Raw genomic sequence first — 24,654 nt, forward strand, 5'->3', positions numbered from 1 at the left:
AGAATTTTTGTTCTAGACAGAATTCTTATTCTGTATATCTTATAAAAGTGGAAGGACATTTGCAATTGAATCAATGAAAATTCTAGAGAAAGAAAAGTGTAATATTGATTGAAAATCAGTTTTATATTTCCTGCCTCTGACTCTTACTAGCTTTGTGACTTTGAGAAAGTCACTATATTGCTGACCTTAAGTTTCTATCTTTAGGGATCATTGTGAAGATCAAAGATTAAGAGCTAGAAGGGACTGCAGAGATCATTTGGCCAAGCCCTTTTATTTTACAGATGAGGAAACTGAAGTCCAAAGAGTTCAACTTGGACATATTTATCAAAGTTTTTACAAGTAGAAAGTGTCAAAGATAATATTGGAACCTAAGTCTTTTGACTCCCATGTCAGTGATCTTTTTCTACTCTCACAACCTCTGAAATATGGTAATACATTTAAGGTACTTTGCAATCTTTAAAATACTATATAATTATTAGGTATATTGTCTGATATGATTGCAGCTATTTTTTTTAATTTAATGAGTAAGGACAACTGAAGACATTACTAGGGGAATTGATCTTTTCAAAAACGCATTAATATTAGTCTCCCTCAGTGATGTTAGCAAATTCGATGCTTTGAAAATGTGTATCAATAGAGTTTTCATTTTGAATGATTAATAAATTGAAAATTGCTCAAGAGAAATTGTATCTTCCTTATATAGTTCAATAACATTGTTAGGCACTCAAATTTTTTTAGTTGAATAAGTAATTCATACAATTACAGTTAAATATGACTTCATTCAGAATGCTCTCTCATTCCATATCTTACCCATCCTTCAAAGTTTGGCTTTCTCTTCTCACTTTACATCACTGGCTTTTTCCTTAATTTTCTATTATACAAGTTTCTGTACTGTCTTGTTCTCTGATGCTTTGTGTGTCCTAGCTTCCTAAATATAGATTATAAACTCAAAAAATCTTGGTGCCCTAATGGGCCAAACATATTGCCAAATGTATGGTCAGTAATTGGAGAAAGAAATTTCTTGATTGATATAGATGTGGAACAAACAAGAAAAGATGATGGACCTTTTTCTGTCTGCATGTAGATTATTTACTCCTTTTTTTCTTATTTTCTTCTCCATTATAATGGGAAATGGAGAGGAATCTCCTATCATATGATCCTCTCTTGTGTCTTTAAAGTATAAGACAGCCTTTCAGGGAAAGGAGTGGCAGCAAATATGATAGGGTTCTGCCATAGTGGAAATAGTTTAAAATTAATGTTCCTGTCACTTGATCATAACATGGAACCCAAGTCTCCTCTAAATTTAATTATGAATAACCAGAAGGAAATCCAATTTGTCAAAACATTGAAGAAGATTTATATGTCTTTATATGATTTGTATTAAAGTAAAATTGGCATATTTTGTGAACTAGTCATCTTAAATATAATCAAATTTCTTATGGTATGATAATTGCCCTAAGTGATTATTGAATTTAACCAGAAAGAAGTGATGTTGAGACATTGCAAATGATTACATTACACTGGACACAATTAATACAGTGTTTATTGTACGAACAGTATAGAGCCCCTGTACCATGTAATGTAAGGAGCCATCCAGGCAATAATATGAGATGCAATTCCAGGCTGCCAGTTAATATCTTTGAAAAGCTAAGACCCCCATGTGAAAGTTAGCTAATGCTGTAAGAGAGTATATGAGCATTGTCAAATGGATGGTATCAGCAGTAGGTTCCACAGGATCTTAAAAGAAGAAATATGACTTTGGGTTGGAATGATTTAAAGAGAAGCTGGCCTCCATCTCAGCTTAAAGGGAAAGGATATAAGTGAAGAGAAAAATGGAAGAAGACATTTTATAGAAAAAAATACTGAAGCAAAGTGTTTATATATATGTGTGTGTGTGTGTGTGTATGTACACACACACATATATACATCTAAAGCATGTGTATTTGGGAGGAAGAGTGTCAAGGACAAACCTGGAGTCAAGGATTTATATTAGGGAGTAGTGAGAGATAAGGTAGATTTGAATTGTATCTCATACAGGTAATATTCTCTCCTTATCTACATTCTTTTGCTTTTGCTATCCCCCTTTCCTGGATTATTGCCCTCTTCAGCCACATTGAATCCTTTCAGTGGTTCAACATAATCTTCACTCCATCTTCTACATAAAGTTTTCCTGATTTCCCAACTGTCTTGGGTTCCCAGCCCTTCCCTTCACAAATGTATTTTATTTGTATGCTGCATGTGCTGAGATATATATGTATATATGTTGTCTCCACTGGTGGAATGTAAATAAGGATTTTTTTTTCTTTTATCATTGTATCTCTGACTCCCAGCATAGTGTCTAGCACAGTGCTTGTTCTTTGATTGCTGTGGGGCAGGCAGTGCACCAGGGGCTGGGAATATAGGGACAAAAACAGTCCCTGCCCTCAAGGAGATTGCCTTCTATCATGACTGACAGTTTGCAAACATAGAAGTGAATGTAGCATAGAATCAAAATGATGTTAGGTAATTTTAAAGAGTTTAGAAAAGGCTTTCTCTGGAAAGTGGCATTTGAGTGGAACTAGAGATTCTTAAAGACATAGACAAAGAACTGAGTGCATTTCAGGCATGAGGCAATTCTTGCCTTTTTTAAAGGCATAGAGAGAGGAGTAGGGCAATGTTGTATGTGAGGGACAGGGGGCAGGCCAGTTTGGCTGGACTGTAGAGTATATAAAAGGGAAATAATGAAGAATAACTCTGGAAATGAGGTGGAAACCAGATTATGAACGATTTTAAATTCCACATGGGGGACTTTATAGGAATTCAACTTTAGCAATTATGTGAAGGATGGATTTAAAAGGACAGAAACTAGAGTCATAATGGCCATTTGGGAAGATATCAGAGTAATTGAAGTTAGAAGTAATAACTACCTGAACTAGGGAAATGGCTGTGTGAATAGAGGGAACAAGGTCAGATGTAATATTTGGCAACTGATTGCAGATGTGATATGAAGGAGACCAAAGATCATATTATGATTCTGAGGTTGCACATGTGGTCACCAGATGAGTCAACAAAAATAGCTGATGGAATGTTAAATTTGAATTCAGAGGACCTGGCTTTGCACTTTGCCTTGGTTTTACCCCTTTGACTCTATATAGAGAAGTCATTTTGCCTCTCCTAAGTCTTTTGTCTAATTTGGACAGTTGTCTTAATTTTGTCTTGTCTATTATGGAAATTGAGGGGGCATATCTTGAAATTTTCCTGAGCTTGCTCCATATCTTTAATCCTCAGATTTTTGAAACTTTTTAAGAAAAGCACTAATTGGTATATATTAATGAAAGTGGTGTTTTGTAAAAATCATCTAACAGAATTGTTCAAGAGGAAAGACACTAGGCACCAAAAGTTAATCTAAAGATTCTTAAAATAATCTAGAATGAGGCTGTGAGGGCAATAACCACAGAAGGGTGAAATTGGAAAGAAAGGAATAGAGGGCAGAAACATTGTAGAGGGAGAATCCAGTAGTCTTAGTAACTGACTAAATATGGGGAAAAGGTGAAGGAACCAATCTTCATTCATGGGAAGAATGTTGACAACTTTAAGGCTGAATGAGAGAGAGACAGAGACGGACAGACAGATTGGACTGAATGAATCTCTGAGGGAGAGAATGAAGACAGAATATGAAGAGGACAAAGGCCTGAATTTTGAGGAATGCCGAGAAAGAAGGGGCAAGGGGAAGCTTAAAAAGAATTATGTTAGAGGAAATCCAAAGAGATAAGTATAGTCTCTTGAATAGAGAGCTGAATTTTGTTAGAAAGACTGAGCTTGAATTATCTTTCAGATGCTTATTCACTGTATAATCCTGAGCAAATAATTTGACCCATCTAAGCCTCAGTTTCCTTACCCATAAAAAGGGAATAATAGTACCTATGACATGACGTTTTCTAAAAATCAAATAAGTATATGTGAAGAGCCCTGTAAACCATAAGACATTATGTAATGGAAGTTATTTTAAAGTCATAGAACCATAGGGAATGGAGGGTTTTAGAAAGACTGTAATTATTAAATAATGACTGTCACTGTAGAGATGTCAAAGAGGATGAGTGCTGGAAATTCTTGACTTTTGAGCATGCAATTTCAGAAGAGTAAAAGGAACAGAAGTCAGACAGATTTCAGCTAATATTCATTTTTTCCAGGACAGGAAGGAAACAAGCAGCAGTAGATTGTTCTTGCTCATGATACTTACCCAGTGCCAAAAACTGTGGGAATTTTCCTTACCTCCTGTTTATTGAGCCAACCCGACTTTAGGTTTAGAGTGGCTTTGCTCTCAAGTTCCCCAAGGCAAAATTACCTTGACTGCTATCTAACCAGGTGACTAAGATATAATTAAATGCAGGGAAAGGAGCAAAGACAGAGTCTACAGCATTGGAATCTGATGGCCAAGATCCAACTTGAGCATTTGAGCTCTTAGTAATAAAATCTTTCATGGCTAGAGAAATGGAGAAGAGGAGGAATTAAGTACAGGCAAGGTACAGTGGAATGAGATATCACCAGAGAAACAGCATGAGACCATTATACTTGTAATTTCTAACTTCACTTTAATTTTATACTTGAAAGTTAGGATAGAGAGAAATGTTAAACTCCAAACAAGATAATTCAGTTTTATGAAATTAAAATTATTATTGTCCTTTATAAATCTGTATATTCCCCAAGACATTCTTTTAAGTGGTGACATATAATTAGGGCACCAAACTGCTATATTGAAGACATTGAAGATAATAACTTGACACAGCAGATCTCTTGAACTTTATGGAGAGTCCTGTATCATTTGATGTCCTTTTCCCATGTTCAAAGGTGCCAGAGACTTTTGTACTTTTTTTCCCTGCTATTTTTTTCCCTGCTATATTTGTAATATTAACAGTTTTGCAATTGATTATTCCTTATTTGCTCAAATAGGAACAGTTTATACCTTGTGAAAAAATAAAGCTCTTTTCCCTTGTTTTCTAGATGGGTATCATCCATGGAAAAGAAGTAGTTGAAAATAAATTGTGATCAGGTGAATTATTTTAGAATTTTTGCAAGGCAGAGCAATACCGAGAAATTAACAAGTTGGGATGTTATTTATGGCACTTCCTGCTCATTTATGCTGTCTCATCCTCAGGATATGTCCTTTGGTTCTTTCTTCTTTGTAATAGTCTGTTCTATCTATGTATTGTGAGCATGTCACAGGATCTGACATTGGCCAGGGTTCCAAAGCTTAGCTGGCACTTCTCACTTCAACTGGACATGGGAGTGAGCAGTACACTTGAAAAATCAGAAACTGTGTAGTAAAATGTAAAGTGTACAAAATGATAGTTACAGGTTTTTCATTGGTAAAAGAGGATTTTCTTATCATAAGTTCATCTTGTAATAAAATCATGCTTTATCACCCCCAAAACTTACTAATACATGGAATTATATAATATCAGAGCTGGAATGCACCTTAGCCACCACTTCCATTGGCATCTGAGGTATTATGGAAAGAATACTATATTTGGAAGCATGGGAACCAGGGACATAGCCCAAGACCCATATTTAAAGTGACTTTGGGCCCATGGTTTCTACTCTCTGTGCTTCAGTTTCCTCATCTGTAAAACAGAGATGTAGCTGAAATGAAAACGTGAATTGAAGTCTGACCTTTTTTTAATGATTGTGTGATCTTCCCTGGGCAGAACATTTAACTTTAATGCCTCAGGCAACTCTCTAAAAGTAAGTTGGAGAGTAGGTATACACACACACACACACACACCCTTTCACCCTCTACATGTTAGGATTTTTTGTAAGGGAAAGGTTTAGTAAAACATAAACCATAATCTCAATGTGAGTCCTATTTCAAAATCTAGTTTCTAATAGTAAGGATGAAGAAGTAATTCAGCATAGCCTGCCAATCCCACAGTATTCTGTTGTGTCTCCCTGCATCATGGTCTTTAGGCTAGTGTTCTTTCTCATAAGCTTCCCAAGATAAAGGAGGAGAAAAAGACCACCATATAAATCACTGTTGCTTCTCAGAAGACATGGGAACATTCACTTCTTTGTTTCCTTAAAAGCATTCTTTAAATCTGGCTTTCAGAATATCTTGAGGAAGTAGAGCTTTCAGAGTAATTTTTTTTTCTTTTCCAGAATAGCTTGAGTAGAAATCAGATGTTTTAAGCTATAATTCCAAGACCTCAGGAGATTATGTAAACTAATCAAGCCAAATTGTGAAGCAGAATGATTTTGATCTCTGCTTTTCTTCACTACTTGCAAGACACAAGTAGCTCATGTTGAATATGTATCTTCTCCATAGAGGATGAAGGCACCAGCGCTCTAGTCACATGTGCCCTGAATGTTTGGCCACCTGTCCATGCATTCTTAAAATATTCCATTGGACTATAGCTTTGCTTCTGAAAGGTTTTACCCATAAAGTTACAGAAAATGTGTTGCAACTGAAATCATTTGGCTTCACAGAATTTTTCCCATCCTATTATTTGCTTATTAATTACATTTGACCACTTAGCATTGTTTTTTTTTGTTTTGTTTTGTTTTTTACCAGAAAGGAGTAGTAGAAAGAGATTCAGGTTCTCTACTTAGGGAGTGCTGGAGAGCATTGTGAGGTGGAAAGAAGAGTAGATTTGGGGACTTTACCTCACTTTCCTCATCCGTCAGATGAGAGGAGTAGAGTTCATTATCCATGAATCCCTTCTAGTTCTAATGTTCTATGCTTCTATGATGTAATCTGAGAGACTCAAACAAAATATGTGGAGACAATTGGGGGAAAATATAAGCTAGGTGTGTATTATAGTATTCTGAATTCAAGAGACCCTGAGAATTCTTTCACTTGGTGCCTTCTCCCTATATTATTTAATCAGGGAATGCTTTAATGAATTTGCCAAGCTGGGCCAAAGAAAGTATTTTATTAATTTGGGGAGAAGGTAGAGTAGCAGGTATATTTTTGTCTTTAAGATATTTAAAGAAGCCTGTCAGCTACAGTGATTAGGCAAGCAAATTAAAGATTCTAAAATATCAATTGAGAAGTCATCTAATCTGCTCTTGCTTCAAGCTTGGGTGGACAGATTAATGGTTTTAAAAGTAAGGATTGAATATCTTGGTTATACTGAATATCTGCAGAAATGAGCATATAGTGACAGAGAGAATAACCCTTGGAAGCATCATTTGGGAGACTGGGAAAGTGAATATGTCTAGCAGAGTAAAAGAAATGAGTTTTAAAAGGACCGCCCTAATTCTTCAGATGAACCATGGATCATGCACTTGGTTCATTGCTTCCTTTGGTATGGATCACACTGTGCCTCCATGGTCTTTGTGAGTGGCTGTTGCTTCAAATTTTCATTTCTGTCCATCAACCTTCTGATGATGATCCTCTTCAAACTGAGTTAAGCCATACTCAAAACCTTTCTACTTTGGTTCAGGTGCATATGTATTGTTCTTCAGAATTTCAGGATAACCTCTCTCCTATGATGAGAGTCAGAGAGAAAAATAGAGAAGCAGGGGAAAAAAAGGAGGAAAAAAGGTATAGGAGGAAGCATCAGGAGAATTGGGGAGACAGAATTTGCCAGCAAGAATAAATATGTTATATGCAGGAAAGCACTGAGTCAGAAAGTACCCAAAAGATTTATTTTTGCTTGAGATAATAGTAATTTGATCTTCTTGGATGAAGAAGCAGAAGATAGGTATACCAGGGATAGAAGATGAACATCCCTGTCTGCCACATTCTAAAGGAATTTCAGAAAGCACATTTCATTTGAATCATCTTATAAGACATCTATATAACAACAACAAAAATTTAAAGTGAAGGGATGATTTGGTGGTCTTTAAGAGGTTGAAGACATTTTTTTTGTTAAAAATTGAAGGATTCAACCATGTTGATAGTCAATTTTGTTTAATCTGTGTGTTCTGTTTGAGATTGGGCCCTTTGGCTGGCTAAGTGCAGTGCTTAACATGTTGCAACTCAGATTGTCTCACAACTTAAAACTGAGAAAATGCAGCCACTGAAAGCAACCATTTCAACTCAGGTGGATCTGTTCACAGAAATGTTTTCTTGACTTTTTCAAAGTAACTTAATAGTGTAAGGCCCTCAACAGTTTTTGTATACATTTTTCAGACTTGGTTCTATTTAAATGTAACCAAATAGATGAATCAAATGAATCACAGAATTCAGGGATGTGCATTGTGCTTCATTCACATAACCATCATGATAGTTCTCCTTATAATGACTTCATCCCTGTCTCTACCTATCATAATTCTTTTATGACTCAGTTGCTTTCTTCCATAAAATCTTCTTTGACTATCTTCTCCCAACTCAGAGTTACTCTCTTCTTTCTCTATTCTTTCATGTCTATTTGTTTATATTTCTTAGGCTAGTCATTATATTCTGCTCATATTAATAATGGTGTGCATATATAAAATTTCTTATTATATTATATTATATATTTATTTATTTATCTTTTCACCTCTCTCAGCACAGTGTTTTGCTGAAATATTTTGCTGAAAGACCAACAGAAAGTGTGCTAAATGGCAGTTAAAGTTCTGTGAATAGAATACTTTGTTCAGTTTTTGTGCTTTGACAACGTATAGGACTAGGTTGAGATCCTTAAGGTACTTCCCAGTCAGTAGAAGGAGATGTTGGGGCTGTCCTGAGAAGCAATCTAGGAAAGTCCTATGAAGAGGCTCAAGGCAGAAAAAGATTTTTCAGAATAAAGGTGTTTGTGTCTAAGATACTTAAGAAATTTAGATAAGGATGGAGTGTAAACTTCAGGTTTCTTTTTTTTAAGATTGATTAAATGGGTGTAAGTTCTGTGGAATGGCAGAGATGGATGGAGTTGACCATCAGAAGGTCCTATTCCTTTCTTTTGTAGGAGTATGTTCTGCAATGAGTTAAACTTCACCAGAAACACTTTCCCAATTCTATTGAAGTTGAGATAAGTCCTTATAAGCTTGACACTCTCTTGCTATTGTCATGAGGTATTGAATAAGTTAGCTAGAATAAAGATGAAAGTCTATTGAAAGAGAAATTACTAGTAACAAAATTTGTTAAACTTCAATTATGAATTCAGATCCCATTTGTTTACCATCAAAACCTTTGTTTACTTTTGTAATTTAGAAAGCTTTAAAAAAAAGTAAAGTCTAAAAATGAGAAATTTGCAGTTAGTCACACCATTGTTTTCTCCTTATAATATGCCTGTCCAAGAATTGGATTGATTTAATAACTTCATCACCATCTCCTAGGTCTAATCTAAATTTTGATTATTTTCTGAAAATAAGCAAATATTCCTTTAAGTAATAGTGTTAGATTAAATCAAATATTTGGATTTTAGGACCTCCTAAACACTTTTTTTAGGTTTTTTTTTTTTTTTTTGCAAGGCAAATGGGGTTAACTGGGTTGCCCAAGGCCACATAGCTAGGTAATTATTAAGTGTTTGAGACCGGATTTGAACCCAGTTACTCCTGACTACAGGGCCAGTGCTTTATCCACTGCACCACCTAGCTGCCCCCCAAATACTCTTTTAACGATCTGGAAGAGATGAGCATGTGAGTTTTATCCTTTCTGGTGAACTTAAAGGGGAAGACATGGACAAGAATCTCAGCAGAATAGACATAAATGGATGAGTTGCCATCTGCATTATTGGAAGAAACATCCAGATCAAAGGGATCACAATAAGTGCATAAAATATAAAACTACCTTAAAGTCATCCTGATGCTTTGAAAGGCAGACATGCATTTTTATTTCTGATCTTGGAAAAGATTTTCCTGGCACTTATTTGTGATTTCATTGGTCCTTGACCTCATAGAGGAATAAATTTCAATTTTGAAATAAAAAATGTCTCTGAAGGGGAAGTAATCCAAGTTTTAAAAGGTATATTTATTTAGGAAATCTGCCAGGAACACTTCAGAGGACAGCAAGTGTGGAAATAGCACCACAATGAGGAACCCAGGATCAATCCCATATATTTGAATGTTAGGCCCAGACTCAATATTATTTATGAGAGAAAGACTCCCTATTGGCTATATGAACCATGGAACAAGGGAACTGAGTTCTAATACAGCATTTTCTCAGTTGTGGAAGAACAATAATTTTCATATTTGAATAAACCTTCTTTATATAAGGAGTATGATATTGTGAAAAGAACACTGGGGTTGCTATCAGAAGAATTGTGTTTGAATCCCAAATCTACTTTTTAACCACTTCTTTTGTGACTTTTAAGTAATTAGCTTCTGTGGAACTCTGTTTCCTCATCTGTAAAATGAAGGATTGAACTAGATGATTTTTAAGGTCAATCCCAACTCTAAATCCTTTAATGTATGCATATATATGTAAATATATATATATATAATATATATATATATATAATATATATGTATGACATGGAATTTTCAAGTGTACTAGAAGATATAGAGTATAATACCTTTTTATGAATCATGTATGATTTCTGAACATTCCATTTTTTCTGTTATATCTGTGAATCTGATGTACATCAGCTAGATAACTGAGTCAATATTTGAATGTATGACAAAACTCAAATCTTTGAAGGGTCCTGAGGTCAAAGAGGAATTAGATTTATTGTTGCTTAGTCCTAGAAATCAAAATTAGAGGTTTTGGGTAGAAATGGAAAATCTAGGTCTAGATAAAAATAGGCTTAACAATGAGAGGCATCCCCAAGTGGAGTGTGGTATCTTGATGTTTAGTGAGTTTCCCCACGGGAGGTCTTCATACAGAAACTAAATGATGACTTGTTATCTATTATAGAGGGGAGTAGTTCTTTGTCCAATTGGACTAGATCAATAAAACTCAAATAGAAATTTAGGAAACACAAATTAACAATATCATTGTATTTTTGTTTAATTTGTGAAATATTTCCCAAATACAAGTTTGAGCAGTATTCTTGAATTCTTGAGACAAATGAGAGGTGAGTTTGATATCTGTGGACTAGATGAATCTTTAGTTTCCTCCAAAACCTAACATTTTGTTTTAGTTACTCTTCTCATTTCATTAATGTTCAGTTGTATATTTTAAAATTTTATCCTGAGATTTCTTTAAATTAAATGTAGTGACTTAGGATAGATCAAGAAACATATTTTTTAAATCTAAATTTTATTTTTTTCCAAATTACATGGAAATCTAGTTTTCAACCTTAATTTTTTTGTAGGATTTTGAATTCCGCATTATTCTTTCTTCCTCTCTTCCCTTCCTTCTTCCCATGACAGTGAGTATTCTGATATAGTTTGTACATGTACAGTCATGTCTAACCTGTCTTTATATTAGTTAAAGAAAGGGGGGGGGCAGCTCGGTGGCACAGTGGATAGAGCACCGGCCCTGAATTCAGGAGGACCTGAGTTCAAATTTGACCTCAGGTACTTAAAAATTACCTAGTTGTGTGACCTTGGGCAAGTCACTTAACCCCATTGCCTTGCAAAAACAAAACAAAAAAGGAAACATACCCTTTAAAAATGCAACTGTCAATAGCCTTTGGATTCATTTATGTTTTGATTGTCTTTTTTGAACAATGATTTTTGCATCTTTGTGGTGGAGTTTGGTTAGAGTGTGCTAGTAATATTATGGTAAAATGATTTGACCTTTTCTTTAAAAACCTCTAATGCGACTTGTAGGTACTATTAGTAGTTAAGGAACTTTTACTTTATAGGCAGAAGTTGGATCCTTGCAATTTTTGCCTGTTACTATTTCTACTTGTTTTCCAGGTGATAGCCGTTCAAATCCTTGAAGGCCATTACCTATGTTCCCCATCTTCTACTGTCTCCCCCTTTTCTTTTTTCTAGTCTAAATGTTACCAGCTGCATTATTCCTTATTTCTCATGAACCTGGAAGCTCTTCACCACAAATTATTACAGTAGAAGGAGCACTGATTTGGAATCAGGGTTTGCCTTTAAATCTTGCCTGCCCCTCTTCCTATGTGACTAAGAACAAGTGATTTAACCTGTGTATACCATAGAGTCTTCATTTGTAAAATGTAAAATGTAAAATGGGGTATGGAATGAGATGGTATATAAGGTCCATTTCAGCTCTAAATCTGTGACCCTGTGTTGCATTCTCTCTGCAAAATGATACACAGATCAGAAGATTGTTAGTTGAGATCAAACACAGGTAGGTGCTGCCTGAATATTACAATTATTGGGGGTGGAAGGGAAAAGAAGAATTTTGCACATGGAAATTGTTTTCCATATAGATAATAAAGATATATAGATAAGAAACTCATTATCATAAGGATGGGTAAGCCATATGACTATGGGCAAATCCCATATTTGATATTAGATTACTTAGAATGGTAGTAGCAAGAAGCACAACATATTACACTGAAAAGGAAGTGCATTCACAGTCAGAGGACCTAGATTCAAATCTTGGCTTTGCCACTTAGTTGTGACTGACCTTGGGCAAATCCCTTAACTTCTCTGGTTTTCCATTTCCTATCTGTTAAATGGGAATGGGAGCAGGGTATAGATTAACTAATTAAGTTTCTTTTCAGTGAGAATCTAATTCTATGATATATGATCCTATGATATGAAACACGACTGTTTTAGGGACAACTTTTTATCAGTTTTCAAGACTTAAACCCTGTGGGGAGGGCAGTTAGGTCATACAGTGGATAGAGAGGTGGCCCTGGAGTCAGGAGGACCTGAGTTCAAACACTTAGTTACCTGTGTGATCTTGGGCAAGTCACTTAACCCCATTGCCTTGCAAAAAAAAAAAAGACTTAAGCTCTTAGAAAACATCTTCCAATTTCTTACCCTAAAACTTGACACCAAAGTTTTTTTCTTTTCTTTATTGAAAGGGTTCAGTGTTTTCACCTTCACAAATACTGAAGACTTTTGTTGTAATCATAATGAATCCTTACCAACAAAACCAATGTCATTTGTATAATTTGTTTTCTCAACCCCAGCCACCCTTCCTGGCTTACTCATTTCTTTTGTGGCCTCACCTTCCTTCCCCTTCACTCAGGTTCAGAACCTCAATCTTCAGTTCTTGACTCTACCTCATTCCCTCCCCAAATATATACAGTTGTCAAGGTAGAATGGCATCTGCTTCTCTCATATCTGTCTCCTCTCCACTATGAGGGTCACCATCTTAATTTAGGCCCCATCACCACTTGCCAGAACTACAACTAGGTCACAATTAATGCAAATTATGAATCCCCTGAATTGGTTGCATGTATTTGAATTTGCATTATTCAAATTAAAATTATGCAAAATATGGTAATTGGTGTTTTTTCCCACTAATTTCCCTCCTTTTTCATCTATTATGTTTGCATTTAATTAAAAATTGTAAAAGGAGCAATGTCTGCTCACAAAGATTTTTGTCACTTTGAAGTCATGGGACCTGTTTTACCAATACACAGTGATAGCATCTGTCAGTGATTATTTCCTTGTCCCCTCCAGTGACTGACAGAGGATATTTTTCTCCTTAATCTATTTCTACTCCACTTCCTTGTTCCTCCTTCCTCCTTAAGCTATATTACCACAACACCTCTTCAATACTCCTTTTTCTTCTGGTTATGTGACCAGAGTAAAAATTAATATAGGGAAGAAATTGTATAAGGAGGAAACATTTTCATTATTTAATTTAATAATGGAATTTGGTTTTATTTATCTCTTACTAGAAATCAGTGTTCCATAAGGTACCAGGACCTGAATGTGAAAGAGCTGAAGTTTCACCTCCTTGCCTCCCCCCCCCCCTTTGGGGGTTGGTTATGATTCAGCAAGTGAAGAATATTGAGTTTTCCTTATGCCACGTTGGCTAGTTGGTAGGGATAAATGCCATATTTCTTTAGGACTTTGTAAGAAACTCAAACCACAATAGATTTGATCTCTGATGTAAATGATATCACCTCTATTTTTTGTCTCTTCCTTTCAATTCCTGGGACTTTTAGTGTGTGTTGGTAACTGCTTTGGAAGTTTCAGGAGGTTGACTTTGCTACTCCCCAGTAGTGAAGTGTTTAAAATAGGAAGGGGAGTTGAACTTAATCATTGGGAGAAATTACAGAGGGAAGTATTAGGCTGTGCTTTCTCTATCTGAAGTTCAGATGGCCTGTTACTTATATGACCAGGGAGCAGAGAAAAATTTCTGGCAATGGTTTATTGAATACTTAGATTCCCAACCTAACCAACTCAGTAAAGTCTATATACATCCTATGGGACATGAAAATACCTTAGTTAAAAAGAACTGTCTCTGAAAGAGTATTTTCACTAATAGCATTTATTGTGTTGATGCATATCTCTCTCCCCCTTTCCCCCTCCTTCACATGATAAATAATCTGATATTGGTTTTATGTGTGTAATCATGCAAAACATTTCTGTGTTATGTTGTAAAAGAAAACACAGGCTAGGGCAGCTAGGTGGCACAGTGGAAAGAGCATCAGTTGTGGAGCCTGAGTTCAAATTTGGCTTCAGACACTTAATAATTGTCTAGCTATGTGACGTTGGCAAGTTACTTAACCCCATTGTCTTAAATAAAAAATTTTTAAAGACTCCTTTGAAATTGTTCTTAGATAATTTTTTTGCTGAGAATAGTTAAGTCATTCACAATTGATTGACATAGAATATTGCTGTTACTGTGTAGCACATTTGTCTGGTTCTGCTTACTTCAGTCTGCATCATTTTTTCCAGGTTTTTCTGGAATCAACCTGCTCACCATTTCTTTTTTTTTTTTTAACAATTTATTTTTATTTTTATTTTTTTAGATTTTTGCAAGGCAATGGGGTTAAAGTGGCTTGCCCAAGCCCACACAGCTAGTTAATTACTAAATGTTTGAGGTCAGATTTAAACCCAGGTACTCCTGACTCCAAGGCTGGTGCTCTATCCACTGCGCCACCTAGCCACCCCTCACCATTTCTTATAGCATAATAGTTTTCTATTACTATCATATACCACAGTTTGCTCAGCCATCCCTGAATTGATGAGCATTTTCTCAGTTTTTAACTCTTTGCCTACACAAGAAGAGCACTAGAAATATTTTTGAACAAATAAGTAAGTCCTCCCCCAACTCTTTTTTTTTTTTTTAATCTCTTTGGGTGTAGACTGGATAATGAATGGTATTGCTGGGTCAAAAGGTATGCAAAATTTTAGTCCCCTGGACATAGTTCCAAACGATTCTCCAAAATGGTTGAACCAGTTTACAACTCTACCAAAAAAATATTAGTGTCCCAACTTTCCCATCTCCCTCTCAACATTTATTTTCTTTTTATGACATATTAGTCAATCTGATAAGTATGAGCAGTTTGTTTTAATTTGCATTTCTCTAATCAATAGTGGTTTAGAGTATTTTTTTCATATTACTATTGAAGGTTTTGATTTCTTTGTCTGAAAACTGCCAGTTTATATCCTTTGATAAATTATATTCTTGGGGGGATGACTTGTAGTCTTATAAATTTGACTCAGTTCTCTATTTGTCAGAGATACTTTCTATAAAAAAATTTTTCTTCAACTTTCTGCTTTCCTTCTAATCTTGCTATATTGGCTTTGTATAAAAGCTTTTTAATATAAATCATCCATCTTATATTTTATAATGCTTTTTTAATCTTATGTTTGGTCAAAAATTCTTCCATTATCCATAGACCTGACAGGGAAACTATTCCATGTTGCCCTAATTTGCCCATGGTATCTAACTCATGAACCTATTTTTACTTTACTTTGATATACAGTGTGAGGTGTTGGTCTATGCCTAGTTTCTGCCAAACCGCTTTCCAGTTTTCCCAGCAATTTTTGTCAAATAGTGTTCTTATCCCCAAAGCTTAGAACTTTGGGATTATCAAATAGTAGAGCACTGTGGTCATGTACCGCTGTGTATTGTGTGTCTGTTCTATTTCACTGATCCGTCATTCTTTTTCTCAGCTTGTACCAGATTGTTTTGATGATTACTACTTTATAATACAATTTGAGATCTGATCTATCAATTTTTTCACTCAATAACAAAACATTTCTGAGTTTATTTCCTGCTCCTCCTGAAGCATTATTATGACTATCTCTTTTTTTTTTTATAGATCAATGTAATACAGCAATAATAGCTGCTCAGATTCTGAAATGAGGGCCCAGATTTCTTTTCACCTTACCTTCTTTTTGGTCTGAGATTAGCTCAGAGCTGACGTGTGATTCAGGAGGTCAGAGGGAGAAATGGGCAGAGGTAAGAATAGGATTCTTGGATAGGAATGACTGTACAAAATGAATATCAGGAGCCACATATAAAACTCAACTAGACTTTTTTTTCCCTTTGATAGTTTGCCATCATCTCTGGAAGAGTACTCCAAGAACCGATAGTCATCTAAGATGTTGTTTTCAATGAATATACCTTTGTGAAAAAGGCCTTCTCTGTATATAACTGTATAAAGCCATGGGTTCAGAGAAATTCACCTGAGACCTTGATGAGGCCAACTCTGTTATGATATTTGCATTTTAAACAAAGACATCTTCAGTATTCTCTTTGATATGAGAATTATTATTCCCTCATGAATTAAATATTTTAAATTTTTATTAGCTTTCTCAAGGTTTGATGGTTTGATGCCATTTGCAAAAATGATGCTAAGTAGCTGAGGGTTATCCTTTCCTGCTTTGCACTTGAAGATTGTTATTTTTGTATGTATTTACACACACTGATGTATCCATACATACATATATATGCATATATATATATGTATATGTGTGTGAATTTGCACATCTATACCTACATATCTTCTTTTACCTACTTTTTGAATTTCCACTTGCCTAGATCAGTTTTTAATCTCTGACTTACTTAGCTTGAGTGTCAGTTTCTCAACTTATGCTTCATCCTCTCATTTGTCCAGAGCTATATGTCCATTTACTCACCCTGACAATGGTGGTGCCACTCATGCTTTGTTGACTGGCTCCTTCTTATTTCATTCGCTGAGTTCTGGGAAGAGGCAGAATTTTGCTGCCTCTGCTTAGAGAAGCACTCAGGTAATTGATAGTCCATGACACTGGCAAAGAGTTAGGACAATGTGCTGTCCAGAACAGGCAGAGCAAAGTCGCTACTCTCCAATCAAAATTCTCTCATTGATTCATATCTTAATAAAAAATGAAGCCTGTGTGACCAGTGCAGACTTTTTCTCCATCATGTTTCATGTTCTTCTCCATCATATGCATCAGCATAATTTGACCTCCATCAAAAACCAAACTTTTTTTGATCATGGAATTTTTAAGTGGGGAAGGAACCTCAGCAGCTTTGGACCCTTTGGGGCCAAAGAGACTTAATGTAATTCAATTCTTTCTATTGACAATCCTTCACAAACTTGAAGATACCTATCATGTCAATCTAAGTCTTCTCTGCTTTCTAATTTTTTTTTAATTGATCTTCATATGGTATGGATTCATGATCCTTTACAATTGTGCTTGTTCTCTTCTGGATGCCCTCTAGCTTATCAATGTATATCTGAACTAAATGTGATATTTCTCCTGTCATCTTATTTCTGAAAACTATACTCTTTTGGGGAGACCCAAGATCACATAAGCTTTTTTAAAATTTCTTTTTTGGCAGTCACATTTGCACTTAAGTCTGATACTGAACTTTCAATATTTCAAACTTTAAGATCCTTTTCAGACAAATTGCTTTCTAACCTTCCCTCAGCTTCTATTCGTGAAGCTGATTTTTTTGGACTCAAATGTCAGATTTGAATTTTCTTCTTTCTAAATTTCTTCATCTTAGATCCATCCCAAGGCTCCTCTAATGAGTGATATCTGTACCAGTCCTTGCTTTCTTTTTTTAGAGTATAGAATTGTAAACTGCTTTGTAATCAGCCACTGTGTTCAGCTTTTGATACCTTTACAATATAGCAAATGTCATGAATACTTCCTGTCTGACCTTCCCCATCCATTGGGATCCATTTCATCCCAAGGAAACTTCAATTCTGGACTATAGTGCAAAATTAGATGGTAATCTCAGGTCCATTTTATTTTACTGTCATGACTTTTCCCATTAATAATAACTCAGAAGAGCTATATGGCTCACTGTCAAATGGGGAGGATTAAAAACCCCTTTCAAGGGGTTAATCTCAGGGATTCCTTGTCTGTGAAATGTCAAACTGTTGATGAAGTGACTAATAACAGTAATTGCTCATGTGAATATAGCACCTTCAGATTTACAAAAAGTTTTCATCTCAACAATAACAACCTAATAATGTTATGACAATAATGATTTTTAACCTCATTTTACAAATGAGATGGAAGTACCAAGAGATTTGATTCCCTCAGGATTAAATATTTAATAAGTGTCTGATAGTAGTACTTACAGTAGTAGTAGTACAGTAAGTACTGTACAGTAAATACAGTAGTGCTACAGTAGTAGCAGTAGCTGTTATGATTTTATGTGGTTCCAGTTCTATTCATTTATTGAAACTCAAAAAAAGAGGATGAGGTTGGAGGGATAAAATATAATTGGATGATGGCACTTGGAATCAATGATAATAAATGGGGTTATATTAATAAAGCTGCCTTACAGTATTGGGCCTCAATCTTTTTGATTATTTATAAGGATACTTTTATCATTAAAATTACACCCATCCCAACAAAATTATTGATTTCTATTGGGAAAATATATGATAACCAATATCTACTTATCAGTAATGTATTTTAAAGTAAATGTTTTATTAATGCCTTTTTAAAGAACTTTCCAAAGACTAACCACCTCCCCTACATAACTCTCCTATATAATGAAGAGTGCAGTTAAACAAAACAAATGGGCTCATTGGTCATCTCTGTGTATTTCTTATTGTTCACTATATCTCTGTGAGGCAAGAGACACTTTTCTTCATCCATCTTCTGAAGTGTCGATGCTTGTCTCAATATTGCTTTTAAATCAATTTCTATTTCAAGAATCAGAATAGCTTCTGCAGACAATGGAAGGGTAGTAATACATATGTATGTGAGATATGATTCAGTTTCCTCACCTCTTTCAATATGTTCATGGATCAAAAAATTGCTGCATGGAGCCTTTTATTTCTACTCTGAGGTAGGAAAATGGAGAAATCTAAGGTAATAGTGCTAACAAGCCATCATAGACCAAATGGAGGAATTGGAGATTAGTTGAAAACGTTAAGTAATAAATAACTCATAAGTGCCCTCAAATTTTTTAGAAGCTCAATGTCAACATACAAGCATTTTATGTTGTCCATTATTCTTACATTGTCAGACTATAAATTTATATGCTTGAGAATAATTTTTTAAACCTACAAATCAAACTTTTGTTGATTTTGAAAGCATATATAAATTAATGACATTTATATATTACGTATAATTTATATATACTCACACACAACTAAATGTTCAGATGGTGGTTTGAGTATTTTGTATAGGTGGGTGTTTTCACATTTATTTGAAAGTATTGTTTGCAGAGGCCTGTAGAACACAAATATTCTTCTTGAAGGGTTTGATTATAAAAGGGAAAAAACTGATACTCTGTGGAGAAAAAATTAACATATTTAATAAAGAAAAAATGAATAAGCCCTTTTTATATCCAGGTTCCAGTCTAAGAACATTCTCATACAAGTTTGAATTCTGGAGATATACTTATTCTAAGACCTTTCATTGTAAAGGGATCTATATAGTAGTGGATTGGTCTCAATATGCTCATACTCTATTGGTATTGTTAAGGAAGGTAATGAGGAAGATAATGAGAATTATGTCTTTTTATTCCTTTGGAGCAGGTCTTTCAGATTGTGGTCACCTTGCCTTCCTAGAAATTTAGTTCAGGGAAGGCCAAAGGGAAGGGTTTTTTGCTTTAACACTAAGCTCCTTATCTCCCAGGCAAATTCAAGGTAGCCCTATTCTACTTGGAGAATGTCCATTTGGGCATTTCCTACCCCTGAGAATCTGTAGGGAAAGAAGCCATGAGTGGCAATATTAGCTTTTCAATTTCTTGGGAAAAAATGGATAATTTTTCCTTTTAAATCATCTATTTTTCAATATACCCTACTTCTAGCCCTAACAGAGGAAAATTATTGAGCATAAATAACAGACACTGTTAGCAGTGGGTTTTCATGTTAGTGGTTGCAAGGATCTTAGGTGAAGAAGCAAAGAAACAAATCAACCAAAGAGGAGCTTTAGAACCCTGAAGTTAGGTAGATTCTGGGAGGTGTTGAGTAGGTGTTGTTTACTAGTGTCTGGTCCTTGCCCTTGATTAAGGAGATCAATTTGTTGAAATATTTATTTTAAGCTTTGAGGTCTCCATCCTATGGATGACTTTTGGGTTTTGCTAAGGAGATTAAAATAAAAGGCTTTCTCAAATTAACTTGCTGATTTCTCTTTCTCTCTCCTTTTTGTTTTGTTTCTCTCCAAGGCTATGCCTTTCTGCTGTTCCAGGAGGAAAGCTCAGTACAAGCTTTGATAGATGCCTGCCTAGAAGAGGATGGTAAACTTTACCTGTGTGTGTCAAGTCCCACCATAAAAGATAAACCGGTAAGTAATCCCTAGCCAGTTGTTCCTTTGTTCATTCCAGAGTGCATGTGGACCTGGAGTGATGCTCTCTTCCTCCCTGCTGTAACTGTATTTCTTGGTCCTGGGATCCTCCTATCCAGGATAACATTTGTACATAGCAGAATTGTAGCTTTGGTGTTGAAAAGCTAATGGCAAATTATTCAGGACTTTGGGCTACCTTTGGATCTCTCTTACCCTGTAAATAGATGTGCCATGATCTGGTAATTGATGTTAAAATCTAGATTGAAATAATAGTGAACTTCAACTTTTGGGCAATTGTTTTCTATAATTAGATCTGAGTAAAATTAAAAAATTATGATCATAGTCATCAGTATTTACATGCTTATAAATACAGAGCACTGTTCAACATTTTGTTCAAAGCTAGTTACATAGACTAAGTCCTTATCCTCAAGAAGCTCAGAATATTGACCAGTGTTGGACTTTTTTTAGGACTTAACACCCAGAAAAGTATTATAAATCAAGAGCTGGTGTATTTAATTACAGATTTGGGTGCTGTGACTTCTTCAACATCTTCAAAAGTGCTGTGATTGTCTTGGCATAGAGGATGAGAGAAAGTTAGCTGTTAGGAAGAAAATACTTCCTTCAGTTAAGGAAGGGGTTGTAGAGAGGTACAGTTTTAAGAGAGGAAGGGAATTTAGGAGAATTGAAAGAGCTTGGTAATTCCTTGACAGAGTTAGGGAATAATGGTACAGGAGCATTGTATGAAGGCAAGCAGCCTTCATACATATTTTTAATCTAGGAAGAGCTGTTCCAGAAGTGTTGACTGATGAAGAAGAAAAGGCAGGGAATTAAAGGAGGCTAGATTATTTGGGGTCTGAGGACCTTTGTAACTGAGGATAAGACCTATAGGGCTCAAAGGATGATGGCAAAAGAGCAGGCTTTGGGGAGGAGGGGACAGTAGAGTAATTTCCTAATTAGCTTGAGAGAATAGCTTGGAAAGGAGTGATTGTAGAGCAACACTATTAGAAACCAGGAAGATTCTAGGAGAATCAAATGGCCTACCTTGCTAGAATACTGTGGACAATTACCTAGGTAACAAGTTAGCATGAAAGGGCTAAAAGGATGAACGAAAGCTTGATGAAATTGTGTATGGAGTGGAGGTTTGGGGTAAAGGGGGAAGGAATGCAGTTTGAGTGGATTGAGGAATTCTCCATTTTTTTTTAGGCTTTTGCAAGGCAAATGGGGTTAAGTGGCTTGCCCAAGGCCACACAGCTAGGTAATGATTAAGTGTCTGCGACTGGATTTGAACCCAGGTGCTCCTGATTCCAGGGCCGGTGCTCTATCCACTGCACCACCTAGCTTCTCCTGGAATTCTCCATTTTAGAGCCAAGGAAAAGAGTCTGGTCTAGGGTCATGAAGTGGAGAGGCAGGCAGGAGCTTGTATTTTCTATCTCTCATCTGAACAGGGTGCTTAAAGACTTCAGTAGAGGAATTCTGGAAACGGCAGAAGGTTTCAGCAAAATGCTGTTATTTATGGCAGGAAGTTCATCTGGGTTACCTCTATGTCAACGATAAGGAAATTGATTCAATGTCATCTAGTATTTGATTGGAGTAAGTGAACACAAGTGCAGTGTGTCAAAAGTCAGTATTTGAGGTGGTCTGATTTCACAAATTATTCACCTGCTCATTGAAATCAGTGTTGATAGTCATGAACTAGGATAAAGACCTGACTTCATCAGCAGGAGAGGAACAAGGACAAGACCATGCATCCAGGAAGACAGTGTTGAATATGAAGAGGATACTTGTGAGGGGAAAATTGGGCTAAGATTTCTTTAAACTGCCTTCTGGATCCTCCTATAGGAACTATAAGCTTCTAATGCTTGTACTCTATAATAGAAACACAGTTGAACCAGTAGCTTATGTGAAAAACTGCAAGGTACAGTGGAGAGAACTTTGGATTGAGAATCTTGAATACCTAGGTTCTCATCCTGTCTCAAATATTTATCAGCTATATGGCCATGGACAAATTAATTAACTCTCCTAGCCTCAGTTTCCTTATCAGCAAAATGGAATTAATAATAATGATGATGATGTTGATAATAATAATAAATAGTCCTTATGCTACCTACCCCAATGGTTGTTGTAAAGAAAGTGTTTTGCAAACCTCGAAATGTTAGAGCAGCATGAATTGTCCTTAGCATTAAATATGGCAGGGTAAATTTAATTAGGAAGCCTGGACAGTGTAGTGACATTGTCATAAAGTGTGACTTTTTTTTTTTTGCAGGAGATTGAAAGGGTACTGCCATTGGCACTTGATTAATATGAATTGTTTTTATTATAAGCATAATAATGAAAATAATGAGACAGAGTATAGCACAAAAGAAAATAAGCTAACTCTGAAGTCAGAGGTCCTGGGTTCAATTGCTCTTGCTTTTTTCTGTCTCTGTGACCATGGAAAAGTTATGTAATCTCCTTGAGTCTTTTTCATATTTAATAAAATGAGATGATTGTGCAAGAGGGTCTCTGGAATCTCTTCTAATTGGACATCTATGATTCTATGATTAGTGTAATTTTCTATCATAGAAATAACATAGTGTTGTATGTATCCTCAAACTTACATTTTGCATTTTATTTTTGAAAGCATTAATTGTCTTTCCATTGGAATCCTGTGTACTCACATGTAGCTGGTGTGGATCATGTGCTGTATTCATGTCTTCACACCCAGAACTTAAAAGTAGCTGAATGAAATTTTGTATGAACAGCATTGATTGTTTTCAAACCCTTATTCAAGCCTTAGTCTCTCAAAACTACATTCACCTGCTTGTAAATCTTCATTTGATCCAGTTTGGATTCTAAGCTCACTGACCCCATGCCTTCCTTCCTTATTGCTCTTCATTCTAGTAACTACTTTCCACCTCCTCTGGCTCGATTTGCTTCCAGCCCGAGTTGCTCTTCCTTTGGCTATCTTGGAGACCTGGCTTTCTGACCATCTCCTTAAAACCTGCCCACTCAGTTCTAGCCCTTCATCTACTTCATGAACCAGAGGATCACACCTCGTTTTCTGTGTCCCTTCTCTTTCGTTTCATAAATTTCTTTTTCCAAGGGGACCTCCAAAGTGATCCATGCTCCAGTTTTCAAAATTACTTTTCAGTTCAACAAGCATTTATTAAATAGGGCAACTAGGTGGTGCAGTATATAGAGTACCAGCCCTGGAGTCGAGGACCTGAGTTCAAATGTGACCTCAGATACTTTGTTACCTTGTGCAAGTCACTTCACCCTGATTACCTCGCATCCAGCACCATCTCTAGTCACATGCATCCATATCTGGCTACTGCAACTAGAAGATTTTGGAGAAAAAAGTGAGGTTGATTACTTGGCATAGCACCACCTCACTCAAATCCAATTGACTTACTTGTCATGACCTGGTGTCATGGTCTTTTTCAAGAACAAAGGACAAAATCATCATCATCATCATTAAAACCTTATATCCCAGGTCCTGTAGCCCACTTAATTAATTCTTTCCTTTCCCATACTTATCAAACTAATACCTTAACTGTGGAAGAGCAGAAAGAGGTTTGGAGTTTGAGCCTACAAGCCTCACTTCATGTCCTAGCTCTATGCACCTTGAAGAAGTCACTTAAACCCTGTGGACCTCAGCTTCCTAATCTATTAAAAAAAGTTGGATTCTCTGAGGATCCTTCCAAATTTATACCTAGAATTTTTATTATTATTATTATTATTATTATCATTATTATTAAACCCCCTTTTATAAGAATTCCCATTCTTTTTCTGTAGATTAGTTTTATTAGATGGCTTTTATTAACATCTAGCACTAAGATCTGAACAGTAGCTTCTCCCCTTTTCCTCTGTCTACAACCCAGGCCTTTCTTTTCAAAAATAGTCACAGGTTTTATAGAGGTGATGACTAAAAATTTATAAAAAGCCCTTAATGAATTGGTAGACTCTCTTTGGAAGATTTATGGGAAGGTATAATAATAATAATAATAATAATAATAATAATAATAATAATAATAATATCAATTAGTTCTTCTTATACATTCTCATTTGATTCTCATGGCAAGCCTATGAATAAGTTCCAGAGATATTATTTCTGTTATACAGGTGAAGAAATTGAGGGTTAGAAGTTGTGATCTATCCATGGGCATGCAAGTAGCCAGAGATGAGATTTAAATCCAAGTCTTCCTTACTTCCCAAGATTAGCCTTCTTTCATTACACAGCATGTCTTAGACAAGAAT

General features: G+C 35.6%; 1 protein-coding gene across 11 annotated transcripts in view; it reads left to right on the plus strand.

The window, feature by feature from the left end:
- Window positions 1–24,654, plus strand: part of CPEB3 (cytoplasmic polyadenylation element binding protein 3) — a 227,017-nt gene that overhangs the window by 152,095 nt on the left and 50,268 nt on the right. For all 11 annotated transcript variants that reach the window (XM_074233373.1, XM_074233372.1, XM_074233378.1 and 8 more), the window contains one exon: window positions 20,300–20,418. In XM_074233373.1, coding sequence (XP_074089474.1) covers window positions 20,300–20,418 — 119 coding nt within the window. The remainder of the gene's footprint in view (window positions 1–20,299; window positions 20,419–24,654) is intronic.

The sequence above is a fragment of the Macrotis lagotis genome, chromosome 4 (genome assembly GCF_037893015.1).
Source record: "Macrotis lagotis isolate mMagLag1 chromosome 4, bilby.v1.9.chrom.fasta, whole genome shotgun sequence".
Taxonomy (NCBI): Eukaryota; Metazoa; Chordata; class Mammalia; order Peramelemorphia; family Peramelidae; genus Macrotis; species Macrotis lagotis.